Genomic DNA, 14,751 nt, shown 5'->3' on the forward strand with positions numbered 1-14,751 from the left:
GTTGATGCTACATGCTAATTACAACACTTTAAAAAGGACAGGGTGTAATATTATTAATAATAATAATAATAATAATGTGGGTTAGCTAGTAGGCTAGCGTTAGCTAGCGGTGCACAGTGATATATGAATGGACGTCTAACATGACGTCAGTGTTTCAAACTGTAAATACGTGTAAATGACGACGACTAAATGTTTAAATATTATTACATTAAATTAACCACCAAACATTCGGTGTATTTATTTACCCAGTGAATGAAGTTACACACACAGTCCTCTGCTACAACGAACCGAAAGCCTCTTATTTCCGCGGGGAGCCACTTCCTGTTCTACTCCAAGGAAGATTTTCTACTCCTACATCCGTTTCCGGCCGGTTGGTTTCCGGCCGCAGACTGCTAGACAACGTGGTGCGTTGGCGTTGCTGCCTCTCACAGGCGGTTTGGTGAACTGCTCTTACTCATGTCATGCAATGCAAAGCCACTTATATGTGAGTAATAAATAGATAGGATAAATAAACAAACAAACAAACAAACACATAAACGGACTAATTAATTAAGTAACTAATGAGTTAAAGTGTAGTAAACACACACACACACACACAGAGATGGGCAGTATTTGAAATACATGTATTTGAAATATGTATTTGAAATACTTTTTTGTATTTTGTAATTTGTATTTGGCCGGGATGGAAAAAATGAAATGTAATTTGTATCAAAATACTTTCAAATATTTTTCAAATAGTATTTTCTGTATTTGAAATACATAAAATACTTTATTTTATTTTATGGGCAGTATTTGAAATAGATGTATTTGAAATACGTATTTGAAATACTTTTTTGTATTTTGTAATTTGTATTTGGCTGGGATGGAAAAAATGAAATACTTTCAAATGTAGTATTTTGTATTTTCAAAATACAAAAATACGTATTTTGTATTTTCAAAATACATTTCTCTGACCTGTATTTATATTTTGTATTTTGATACTTTGTTTGACCCAGTATTTGTATTTTGTATCAAAATACATTTCTCTGACCTGTATTTATATTTTGTATTTTGATACTTTGTTTGACCCAGTATTTGTATTTTGTATCAAAATACTTTTCAATGTATTTTCGCCCATCTCTGCACACACACACACACACACACACACACACACACACACACACACACACACACACACACACACTAATAGGCCTGTAAAATAACATCCTTTCTCACAATTGTGTGATAGGCAATAACAAGAAGGAAAAAAAACACATGAGATATAAAGTTTACATTTTGGAATTGTGAGAACAAAATGAGATATACCAGTTTGATTGATTGCTTGATTTTTATTGGGCAAAAGAATGTAAAACACACAGTTACATTTATAATACTTTTGTCTAAAAGGTCCGACCAAAAAAGTCCTTGCGGACTTGTTTCCGTTGGGGTCCTTGAATTCATTTCATAGACATATATAGTAGCAACCCGGTAGACTGATTTAGCAACTTTTTTCTAAAAGAAAGGCAGGGCTACACGCTATGGCATTTCACCATACATAAATAAATTGTCTCTGTGGTTTCAAAGATATTTTAAATTAAATGGCTTATATTTACACTGACACTTACAAACTATTTGAAACGCTACAACAACTGTCGTACCACCCAACCAACACGATTTCATCATCAAACTAGAAAATGTGCTCCTCGGAGCACAAGTCTCCGCCAGCAAATATTGGAATTTATTCCAAGATTGGAACTTTGATGATAGTTTGCATAATAAGAGTTAGTTGCACTGTGTCATCAACTGTGACTGGAAAGTATTAATCCTTTCTAAGCTATCTATATTACGTATTGTGATGACACCAGTGTGTCTACATAATGTATTGCTCCGCCATTTCTCAGCCATTTCGTGATTATTCCTGTCTTACCTCACTTTGAAAGAGACCAAGACTCTTTCAAAGTGACATATCTATTTATAGGCCGCTATACGTCATGCGTCTCACTAGCCAATCAGAGCACACTCTTTCAACTTATTGTCACGTGTCACGTGAGGCTTGACCAATGTTAGCTTGGCCGAGGGGGGGGGGACGGAAAGTGAAAACATAGTCTCCTGGAGGAGCTCTCTGCAACTAACAGACAAGCTTCATGAATTGTGAAGTCGTTTCACCCTGTTAGGGTGTGTTGTATCTTAGGACCCAAAAGCAGAACTCAGAACCATATTAACAAGCAATACGTATTTTATTCAACGTTATCTGAGGAGCTGAGGCACATATCTCCACATCCATATTTAGAGGGTCCTTCATATAATATCATATAACCATGTGATTATTGTGTCAAACTGTTCACTGAGGAACGTTTCTCTCCAGTATGGATACGCTGGTGTCTCTTCAGATTACTTAATTCATTAAAACTCTTGTCACACTGTTGACAGTGGAAAGGCTTTTCTCCAGTATGGATACGCAGGTGTGTCTTTAGGTTAAATGACTGTCTGAAACTCTTGTCACACTGTTGACAGTGGAAAGGTCTTTCTCCAGTGTGGAGGTGCAGGTGTGTCTTCAGGTTACAGAACTGACTGAAACTCCTGTCACACTGCTTACAGAAGTAAGGTCTTTCTCCGGTGTGGATACGCAGGTGTAACTCCAGAGAATGTGACCAACTGAAACTCTTGTCACACTGTTTACAGAAGAAAGGTCTTTCTCCGGTGTGGATGCGCAGGTGTGACTTCAGAGCATGTAACTGACTGAAACTCTTGTCGCAGTGTTTACAGAGGTAAGGTTTTTCTCCAGTGTGGACAAGCTGGTGCGATTTCAGGTGAGATAACCTACTGAAACGCTTGTTGCACTGTTCACAGAGCAAAGGTTTTTCTCCAGTGTGGACAAGCTGGTGCGATTTCAGGTGAGATAACCTGCTGAAACTCTTGTTGCACTGTTTACAGAGAAAAGGTTTTTCTCCAGTGTGGACAAGCTGGTGCGATTTCAGGTAAGATAACCTGCTGAAACTCTTGTTGCACTGTTCACAGAGAAAAGGTTTTTCTCCAGTGTGGACAAGCTGGTGCGACTTCAGGTGAGATAACGTGCTGAAACTCTTGTTGCACTGTTTACAGATGTGGGGTTTCTTTCCTGTGTGAGTCAACTGATGAGTCTTCACTTCTGGCTGAGTTAAAGTCTCGGTAAACCGTTGATGACTGTGATATGTTGGTTCATCTGTCTCTCCTTGTTTATGGCTGGTTACAGCGCAGCTGGTGGTGATCTTCTGACAGGCTGCTGAGGTCATCTGTCCATTGCTCAGCATTTGGCAGTAGAGGCCATTGTGGCTCCTCTTCATGTGTGTATGGAGGTAGAACTCAGATGTTAAGGCACATGGACACTCAGAACAGGGGACCTGAGTATGGGGAGATTGGGACCTCATTCCTTCCAGGAGCGGTAGTCCTTTGTCAAACATGCTGCTAAACATGCTGCTAAACATCTCTCTCTCTCTCTCTCTCTCTCTCTCTCTCTCTCTCTCTCTCTCTCTCTCTCTCTCTCTCTCTCTCTCTCTCTCTCTCTCTCTCTCTCTCTCTCTCTCTCTCTCTGAAAATGAATTCAATCTTTCACAGTACTTGAATAAAGTGGAAGTCTGAAGTCATTTCCACACCTTATATAGGCTGACCAGAGATCAGGGCTGACAACACACACAAATACACACCATTGCCATGCATACCTAAAACACCGATTTGTGCAGGGGCTGCAGTTTGTGCATGTGTTCTGTACGTGGCAGAACGCTCACACGTTCCTCCACGGTATCAGTCTGGACTTCGGCCCATAGGCAGAGTGTATGAGAAATCAGAAAATGACCTCGGCCAATCAGGGGCTGCTTTTCACTGTTGTACTGACAGCAGTTGAAACGCAGTCACTGATTGGCCCGGTCATTTTCTGATTTCTCATACTCTCTGCCTATGGGCTGAAGTCCAGACTGATACCATGGAGCGTGAGTGAATCCACATCATCATTCTGGCAATGCCAGGCTATTAAAATTGCACCAAATTGCTCAGGGCTGGCACTGTGTCCATGGATAATCTCACTAATTGCTGGACCAGCATCAGCATCATATTTCTTGTGAACGTTAACAATACGCCAAAGAAGCAATTGCAATATCTATCTATCTATATATACAATTTGAATCCTGCGCCATGTCGGTTGTCAGTATGTACGTTGTAACGTTGTATGTAGCCAGTGTGACGTCATATGACATCACGGTCGTGACATCACGATGAGACACGCCAGTGTGACGTAATCTCACGACAGCATGACATCACATCCTACCTATAAATAGGTAGGAGGCACCAGTTCGACGGCTTCCATCCTCAACACAACCCACGCCGACGACCCTTTACACAAATAAACTGCTAACTTCATCTCCTGCGATTTCAACTATCTTTTCACATTGTACACCATCCTCAACACAACCCACGCCGACGACCCTTTACACAAATAAACTGCTAACTTCATCTCCTGCGATTTCAACTATCTTTTCACATTGTACACCACTGCACACTCCCCACAGGTCTGCCATACCAGGTCTGAGTAATCACAAAGTGGGTTTTGGTCATTGGAGAGGTGATGCACGTCACCTCTTTCTGAAGTGGGTACTTTCAAAGCCTGCCGTGGATTTAGGAGAGCACAAAACTCTCTCTCACACTGTGAGGTGCCTGTAAGGTGGCACTGCAAAGTGAACGACGCGTCACGCTAGACGTTCGGGCCGCGTAGCGGCCCGAACTTCTAGTATATGTACGTATATCATTTATTAAATATATATGTATCTTTAATTTCTTAATGGAAGTCAATGGAGGTTGAATTATGGTGTCATACAGTATGTCATGGATACATCACAGATGACTGATGTCATAGACTGAACACATGAAGTCCCAGATCCACATGGAAGCCATAACATTGCTGTCCTGTTTTTGAGTGGTGCCAACCACTCCTATATCTGACTTTGTCCGTGTGTCCGTCCGTATGTATGTATGTCCAATAAACAAACATTGATGAAAACATCAATACGGGGCTCATCAAAGGCACCACTCTCTTCACACAGGGTGTGATTTTTTGTCTCTGCCAGGCCGAAGGTGTGGCGGGGATTGTGTTTTGGCCCCCAGTTCGTCCGTCTGTCTGTGTGTCCGTCCTTGCGTCTGTGAACAGCAGATCTCCTGCATCGTTGCCCCGATCGACGTGAAACTGTGCACACACACTCCATGGATGCCAGAGCAGAGCCTCTGCCCCAAATGTTTCACATCGGCCTGTTATAGCGCCACCAGGAGGTGGATTTTTGCAAAACACATTTTTACAGATTTTGTCCAAACATCACGCAAATCAGTACACATTATCTCTATAGTCATGTGATCAAGACGGATCTGTGCGATTTACATAATTATGCCATCCTGATTGGCTAAGATTAGCATCTAAAGTTTGCAGAAGTGGCTTGTTTTGAACAAAATGCCTCTAATCATAAACACAGCGTTGATTGTCGTGAAATTGCCGTGTATTAATGATTATTATTAAAAATAGATCTAACAGATGGAATCTGATGAAATTAGATAAATCTGAAAAAGACTTCACAGCTCCACAGGTCCACAGCTAATCTCGCAAACTATCCTATATTAAAATTGGCTATAGGGCGGGCGGACGGACGGACCACGGCCACGTCATGACTCAGACGTAACCATAAACAAACTCGATAAGCCCATAGCCGGGAACACGCGCACGTTACTATGACTTAGGCATAACCATAAACAAACCCAATACGCCATGTATAGGCAGGACCACGGCCACGTCACCATGATTCAGACATAGCCATAAACAAACCCGATATACCCATGTAGGAATGACTCAGTCATAACCATATGCAATTGAGGATGAAAATGAGTATCTGCATTACCCATCTACAGTATGTCCATTTCAAACAGTGAAAGTTGGTGAGGGAGCAGGAAGCCGATTTCACACTGAGGGAGCTGTTCTATCTTAATCTCCCCAAAAATGAGGTGAAAAATCATGCAACAGGGGTAGACCCTATCTATCAAATTCTCATTGCCCTTCCCTGATTGTCTCAGACTCCAAACCAACACTGCAACAGATTAATTTGCACACGACTAATTTAGCAACTTTTAAAAAAAAAAGATTTGTGCGGTATGCTGAATAGGAATGACATCCTTTATTAACACTTCTCCTCAATGCCTCCATCTGTGGCAGGGCATTTCACTATACTGTACACAAATAAATAAAAATACTGTATGAACACGGAGCAACGTAAATGACAGGCAGCTTTTATTGTCAACAAACACTGAACAACAGACAGACAGGAAATGATGCAACATGTCTGACATGATGGAACACATCGAACAAGGTGATTTGTGCAACAAGAACTAAATAAAACGTAATAACTGATGTCTATGTTGTGTCTTTGTTGATGTTGTGTTTATGTTTATGCTGTGTTGATGTGTTTATGTGTATGCTGTGTTGTGTTCATGTTTATGCTGTGTTGATGTGTTTGTTGCGTTATGTTGTGTTTTTGCTTTACGTTGAGTTGTTGATGTCGTCAGATAAACGAGGGTCAACAGAAAACAGCAGTATCTTAAAGGAGCATAACAGTATTTTTGATATGTGGGTCATTTGTCACTCTTATGATTTCATTCCTCAAAACTGTTTTTTTATTTATCTTTATCCATTATTGAGACATATCGGCCTGTTCATGATAGTGTGATGCTTCTCAAAACAGATCTTAAACATCTCAAAATCACACGCAACTTACATCAGTTCATAAATATGATATATGCAGATGTTGGTGTTCTCACTTAGATGTAATCATTTATGTCCATTATACAATAAAGTAAGTCCCATATGCATATACTGTATATACATGGGACTGTGGGGGAGGTTAGCCTATGAAACAATGGATTTCATAGGGTGAATTATGAAATCTATGTGAGAACACCAAAATCAGAATAACATTTTAATTCATTTGATGTGTTTAATATGTTTTGAGAGGCACCTGACTTCAATAATGACAAGGAATAGACCAACATAAAAAATAAAAAAAAACAGTTTTGAAGAATGAGATCGTGCCAAAGTAAAGCCAAATTTATACTTCGTCATACGACGGTGTAGGAAGCCAAAAATAAACGATGTACAAGCTCATACAGTACATCGGTTATTTTCAGTGCGTGGCAGTCATATGGAGCATAAATCGGGGTTAAAGGTCGAGGTCCGTACATAGTTGGGAGCGACAGCGTTTATTTTCTGAGATTGATTCATATACATTTAAACTGATGTTTGTAGAAATACATTCACACAGAACTTGAGTATTATGCTACGATACAGCGATATATTTTTTTCACCTCAAATAAATGCATCCACCTGTATGAATGAGTTGTCAACAAATTAATAGCTTGATGTGAAATATTTGCAACGCATTTTAGGATTGTTTATTCGTCTCGCACCCAGTAAGTAAGGACCTTAAGATTGGCGAAAGACTCACATGTCGATAATAACCGGTATGTAAACAGTAGTTTGCAACAGTTAAGGTCAATTACAAGTACAAAGATGGTGGGCAGGATTCACAACAGTATAGGAATAAATTAAATGTCCTTTTAATGCAAACTTTTTTTCGTCTGAAACCCAAAAAACTGGCAAAAAAATATACAGTATATATTTATATAGTAAAACCGGGCAGGAAAAAAAAAGGAAAAAGGTTCCACTCTGCTCAGCGACAGCGACTGAAGAAACTTCCAAAAAAAAACAACAACGACAAAATAAAACCGTAAGTCTCAAATGAAAACAATTACCAAAAAAACTAAACAAGTGGGGTTAAAAAACGGAGTGCATACGTTATGTTTTATTAGTTTGTTTTTGGTTTGTTTCGTCCTGCAGTCGCGGCTTCTCCAGTCGAATAACTCCCATCTGTTCTCCAATGTGCTTTAATCCTTTTGAATTGTTGGAAATCGAAACCCCCACTTGGTCTAAAAACATGGACGTCTATGGGGTGATTTATACGTAGTTTCGCACAGAAAATAGCCAATCTGTGAGCTCACAATGCGTTGCACCGCGTCGCGCTGTGAGCTTATAGACGCGGTGCACGAAAAACCCACACGCAATTAACGGTGCGTTCGGAAATACGTGCTGAGAATCTGCACGTATGTGCAGTGCTCTGGTTTTGTCATCACAGAGAGCTCTGTTATCAGGACATTTATCAACAGTCACAATAGATACTCATCAACTAAAGATGGCATTGTCATCTTTGAAAATGTATTCAATTAATCCCATGTATAAACATGAATATTACATGTTTTGTCACATGTTAGATGCCTGTTGAATACTGCCTAGACACCAAACAAGGTGCAACCAAATCAGATTTTACAATGACTTCCTCCGTTGTTCATACACTCTGAACAACACTTTTCACTAATTCATCAGTGTGATCACCCACTGATCAGAACGATCAATGAATCACAATTTCCCAGCGACCAGAGAGTCCCAATAAAAAAATAAAAAGTGGAAATGTGAAGTAGCCTCCTTTGTAACTCCATTGACTTGAAATTTGGGATGTGCAACCTTTTGGGGATTTTTTATTCCTGTGTTTTATACGTACACTGGATTTTGGGTTTAGATCTCCACTGAGAAATCCTATTGTTGATGCGCAACCTATTTCTCCAACTCCAGCACTGTCAGAGCGTATTCTCGAACGCACCTTTGTCGCGCGTCGGTATCGCGCACCGAAGGTAGCCGATCTATAAAGCGCTTTACGGTGCGCGACGCCGACATTCAACTAAGTACAAACCAGGCATCCGTCCGTCCAAAACGACTTCTCTTCACTCGACCCCCCCACACCTTAAAATCTCTTTAAAACACAGCGTCTCTTCTGGCTGCAAACGGCTACTGTAGCTCAGCATTATAAAACATGTTAGCATCTCTGTACACCAAATACAGATAGAACCTATGTACAATACATGTTTATAGATATATAACTCTATACATATATCGATGCCGTCGGGCATGAACCTTGTATCTCCATATCTCTTTTTATCGTTTTTTTTTTTGCGTAAACTGATGCCCTACTTCGTCATACAAGAGTGGCGCACAAAAGTAGCGAAAATAGACGATCTACAAGCTCACAACGCGCCGCGGATGCGACGAGTTGTGAGCTTGTAGAATGGCTATTTTCACCATTTCAATGTTCTTTTTTTTTAAATAATAACAAAAATACAAGACATACAAGGTTTCCACCCGACAGCGACGATGATCTATTATTGTATCTAGACATTCTTTGTAGAACCGACAAGTCCAGCCAAGAGTCACGGAGCCTCCTGTCCGAGAAGAGAGGAGGGCGTGTTCTGAGCGCGCGTGCGCGGCCGTGGGGGAGGCGACGCCCCGCCCACCGGGGGTTCAGTGACTCCGTCCGTCCGTCCGTCCGTCCGCCAGTCCGATCGATCGATCGACGGACGGACGGATGGATGCATTGACTAGCAGCTGCTGTTGCGGAACTCTCCGTTCTCGGTGATGGACAGCTTGGTGGGGTTGCTAGGCGACTGCAGACCGTTGCGGAGGTTCTGGACGCTGTAGCGCTCCTTCACCTGCGTCAGGGCCGCCATGAGGCGAGAGTTGGCCGCGTCCAGAGAGCTGATCCTCTTCTCCTGGTGGATGGAAGGGGGGAGAGAGGGAGAGGGGGAGAGAGGGATGGAGAGAGAGAGAGAGAGAGAGATGACACCATTATCAACTTGTGGTCATATGATGCATTGCTCTTATTAACCTATTAAGACCTGAGGCCGAATGTCCAAAACTGTTACTTTTCAGGATTCAAATTCAAAAATAGCAGAAGTAGCAGCTCTACAAGCTCAAAACGCGGCGCGTAGATCTGCTACTTTTGCCGTTCTTTTATTTTCTTTAGTGCGACGCTGTAGTATGATCAAGTAGGGCATTTACTTACGAGAAAACACAATAAGTTAGAAGATAAGAGGTTTCTGCCTGACAGCAACGAAATGCCTTCTAAATCCTAAGATCCTCAAAATCGAAAACAGATACTTTCCCGGTTTTAATGGGTTAAAACCACTTCACGGAGGCAGATAATGGTCAAAATGAGACACGTTGACCTGACATTACCCCTACAGTCATTTAAACTCTCTATTCAAACCGGGAATGCATCTGTGTAAATTTATTTTATTTGGCTATTCAAAAATAACAGATCTACAAGCTCATAGTGCGGCACAAGCTTGTAGATCTGCTATTTCTGAAAGATCCTGAAAATGCAAATCTTTGAATATATATATGTATTCTTTTAAAGCGAACAATTGTAACTCAAATCTTTGTTTCTGGGGGGTCCCTGGAACGAAGTATTTTGAGATGGGGTTCCGCCGCCAAATACATATCATTGTGGGGGTTACAGCAAGTTTTTTCAAAAAACTTTTAGGATTTAGAAGACATTTTTAGAATCCCTAGAAGCAAAGATTTGAGTTACAAATGTTCGGTTTAAATATAGTATATTCAATGATCTGCGCAAATTTTCACGATTTCTCAAAAATAGCAGATATACAAGCTCATAACACGGCACTCGGTGCCGCACTATAAGCTTGTATAGCTGCTATTTTTGAATATCCAAATAAATGTAAAGTGACACAGAAGCGTTCCCGGAGTTGAGTGGGTTGAAAGAATAACAGCATGACAGAACCAATGCAAAGACTTTAGGGTGTTCTTTCATATTGGAACTGTTTCAGGATAGATTTTCAAAGCAGTGGACGCTGCTTTTCACACCCATAAATACATGAAAGCACAGTCTTTAATATAAAAGGTTAATTATTAATGGTTGAGATTCAAAATAGAATTGAACATTCTGAATAAACATTGTCTCTTTCCTGTGTTGTCCTGCCATTGTTGATCTGATAAACCAATTGAATTTGACCATTAAAGCTACATTATATAACTTGTGTGTGCAAATTAACTGCTATTTTGTCTAATCTGTACGGCAGAGTATGTTAATATGATGAAGTATATCTAACACAATTGCAGTGATTGTATTTGGTCTCCCTGCCCTTCTATATAGAGACATTTATATCCTGTGGTCTGGAAGGACACCTACTGGTTGGCAAGTGGTATTGCATGAAGGTTAAAATGCAATATTTGCCCTGAGCGAGCCGGCAGGATTAGCTCGGTGGTAAAAAAAAAGTCAGAACTTGCTCAGGGGACCCGGGTTCGAATCCCCGGTAGGACATGAAAGTTACATAGCGTAGCTTTAAGTCAGGAAGTGATTAATCAATAACGAGTCTCTGGGTGGAGACGGGTGTACGCCGTTCGCACCAGCACATTTCACCCCCCCGTGTGTGTGTGTGAAATGCCTTGAGGCTCGTGAAGCGCGTCCGAGCCAACCGCTAAGCCAGTGGTTCTTAACCTTTTAAAGCCGTGACCCCCCAAAATAATCCCCCACCCCCCTTCCCCAACTGCTTACTGTACGAATACGTTTATTGCTACTAGCGTTGATGATGTCTTGTTTATTATTGTGTATTATTGTACGTCTTTAAATGGCTGGATGAATTGAATACAGAGGACCACAATGGAAAGCCCCTATGGCGTCTTGTGTTATCCCTTTAGCAATCATTGTAAAATCGTACCACTGTAGTATTTACAAACTGTTAATAAAGTATTCAATCAATCAATCAATCAATCAGTTAGCTTAGGGTGACCAGACATTTCAGTTTGGACGGGATTGTCCCGATTTCAAGCTATCTGTCCCGAGTCCAGACAAAATATCTTGGAAACACTAATTATGTCCTGGGTTTCAACACTGAATAGAAACTTGTCCCAGTTTACGCCACACTTAAAATAATAATAGTTGTTCTCAGCGGTTGCATAGATGTTTATCAAGTTCTGTTCATGTACAGTATATGGTCACCTAACCAATCCCAAAACATGAACAATGCATTCATTGCGTGTCTCAATTCAACACTGATGTGTGCCAATCAGTTGTTGCCTGTATGGTGCGTAATCTGCGCATACATGTGTGCATTTACGTGCACAAATTTGATATAAGGGTCCCCGTTTGGGAAAATATGGTCCCCCTAAGTCATTTGGTTCTCAAAGTAGGGTCCGGGGACTGGGGGTGTTCCAGGGGGTCCCCAGCAAAAGTAGTTAATATAGCGTCAACATCATTTTAAATTCTTTAACACAAATCAAAAACTTCTCTTCTGGGTGGTCCCTGGCAGCACAAAACATGTTCGCAGACAAACACATCAACTTGGGGGTCCTTGACACGGAGTTAGCTAACTGGCTAGCTACATAATGTAAAGAGACTGAGCTAGCCAATCACACGTCTCTTCCACTCAGATAAAGGGAGGGCAGTGTAGCCATGGGGGGGAAGGGGGGGGGGGGGGTCCGCGAAACGGACTGGTGTGAAAGGCATGCACGTGGTCATGTGACACATCTCCAGCAGAATGATTGGACGGTGGGGATGGAGGGGACGGGAGGTGGGGGGGAGGGTGGAGTCAAAAAAGAAGCCAGTCAACCAATAGCCGGGCTCCAACAGAAATGTAATCAGCTGGGAGTGCAAACGCAATGACACACACGCAAACACACACACACACACACACACACACGCGTCAGGAGTGGACTGATCTGTACAGTAATCAGTGTGTTTGTGTGTGTGTGTGTGTGTGTGTGTGTGTGTGTGTGTGTGTGCTCACATGTGGTGGTACTCATCAAAACAAGGCCGGCCAGTATCTATAAAACCAACCAGGTGGGGTGGAGGGGAGTGGGGGGGGGGGACGGGGGTGAGGACGGTGAGTGGGCGGGGCTAGGGCTGGGGGGCGGGAGCTACATTTACATTTACCTGATTGGACGACCTCAGTCGCTTTATTGACCTGGAAGTCACATGGAACAGTCTGTCAACAGCATTATGCCTGTACAGTGGCCTCGCTCGATCAAAAACTAGCAGATCTACAAGCTCACAACGCGTCGTGTCGTGACTCGCGACACCGCGTGAACTCGCAGATCTGCTAGTTTTTTGAGCGACACCATAGTACCACGAAGTATAAATCAGTCTCCAGTGACCCACAGACAGTGTTGCCAAGGCTGCTTGTTATTTTACCGCCACTTTGGCTTGTTTTAGGTTTTTTTCAAAGTTGGAAAAAGTGGTTGCAGGTTTTTGGACTCATTTTAAAAATGCTCGTTAAGAACATCTAACCAGCAACCATGTCTATGACATGTATGTGATCCTAGTTCCTGAGGCACTACACTCCTCATTTGATGTTGCGTGTATACTTTGCTTATTGTAAGTCACTCTGGATAAGAGTGTCTGCTAAACGCCTGAATTGTAAATAGTGGCCAACAAGATGAAGCTTAGATGTAATTAGAGACAGCAGATCTAAACAAGACGTGAGTTCTGGTGAGAGCATGAACGATGTGATTATCATCTATCTGTAAAAAGCTGATATAATATGCAAAGAATAGTCAAAAGAGTCCAGGCTGGGAAACATTGTCATAACAATGTATTGGACATGTGAGTGAGCGGATTTAATTCTTTTTCATACATCCATCTAGAACATTATGATGTGATGTTATATCTATAATATTATGATGTAATGTTTACCTGGGCATCAATGATCTTCTGTTTGGCGTCTATGACAGCCTGCATCTCTGCATGATCTCTCCTCAACTCCTCCTCTACTGCCATCAACCTGCACACGCACACACACACACATACACACACACACACACACACACACACACACACACACACACACACACACACACACACACACGATACAATTAGAGAGAGATGTTTGGCAGTGGTGGAAAAAGAAATCCACTACTTTTGTTAGTAATACCAAAATAGTCCATTAGAAGTAAAAGGACTGTGTTGCAAAAAAAAAGTAGAAAAGCGGAGTGAGGCACTGTGAGACGAATAGCCAGAGTATAAAATAGGGCTAGTGGTTAATGGCCAATAATTAAGAGTCCAATAACATGATTTACATTATATGATTCTGAAGTGGGAATTCTCCACAATGAGTACTTCTTTACTTTCGCTACTTGTATATTTTGGTGTTGATACTTTTGTACTTTGACATAAGTCGACATAAGATTTTGGCAGGACTTTTACCTGCAGTAGAGTGTGCACTCTGCGCTATTGTTGACTTGAATTCATGGATATTTTTTTGGTTTTGTCGCATTCCTAAGCCAATAATTTGATGACCGGCAGCGGTTCCGAATAGGAGACACAAAGAGTCTCCTTTGTGTCTCCTACCAGAACAGCCGGTCATACAATTATTGACTGCGAATGCGTCAAAATCTAAAGAATATCCATGAATTCAAGTCTCCATGGGGTGACTAATCGATAGAAAAAAAGATTTGTTTTGGTGGACTATCCCTATAAGTTCAAAATTGGAAGACAACTTCCACCAATAGTGATGTGAGGTTAGTTTTAGCCCTTGTGGAGAGCCCCCCAGCTACGTGCAGAATGCAGATGGGTGTGTTGCTTTCCCCCACCCAGGACATGTTAGAGGGGTGCAGTGTTAATTTTGACAGCAAATTTTGATTTAGTTTAGTCATAGCCTTTGGAATAAAATGTCATTTAGTTTCAGTCTATATTTTATTCATCTGAAAAGTTGTAGTTTTAGTCTCGTTTATTCGACTACATATCATACGATTTTAGTCGACAAAAATGTATTTTGGCAGGCCTTGATGACGTCGTAATGGCTGATTTTACACATGGTTGCATGCTGCAAATAGCCGATCTACAAGCTCACAACGCTTCGCGCTGC

The 14,751-nt window shown here is 41.5% G+C and overlaps 2 protein-coding genes across 10 annotated transcripts in view; both read right to left on the reverse strand.

The window, feature by feature from the left end:
- The window catches only part of dhx9 (DEAH (Asp-Glu-Ala-His) box helicase 9), a 48,741-nt gene extending 48,395 nt beyond the window's left edge, over positions 1 to 346 (reverse strand). The window contains exon 1 of the mRNA XM_084056521.1: positions 246 to 346. The gene's annotated coding sequence lies outside the window, so the exon portion shown is untranslated. The remainder of the gene's footprint in view (positions 1 to 245) is intronic.
- A 5,909-nt stretch (positions 347 to 6,255) lies between these two features.
- Positions 6,256 to 14,751, reverse strand: part of rasal2 (RAS protein activator like 2) — a 118,953-nt gene continuing 110,457 nt past the window's right edge. For all 9 annotated transcript variants that reach the window (XM_084056516.1, XM_084056515.1, XM_084056514.1 and 6 more), the window contains 2 exons: positions 13,581 to 13,668; positions 6,256 to 9,639 (listed from right to left, as the gene is read on the reverse strand). In XM_084056516.1, coding sequence (XP_083912642.1) covers positions 9,469 to 9,639; positions 13,581 to 13,668 — 259 coding nt within the window. In that variant the 3' untranslated portion in view covers positions 6,256 to 9,468. The remainder of the gene's footprint in view (positions 9,640 to 13,580; positions 13,669 to 14,751) is intronic.

This window comes from Gymnoscopelus microlampas (assembly GCF_963454915.1).
Source record: "Gymnoscopelus microlampas genome assembly, chromosome: 5".
Lineage (NCBI taxonomy): Eukaryota > Metazoa > Chordata > Actinopteri > Myctophiformes > Myctophidae > Gymnoscopelus > Gymnoscopelus microlampas.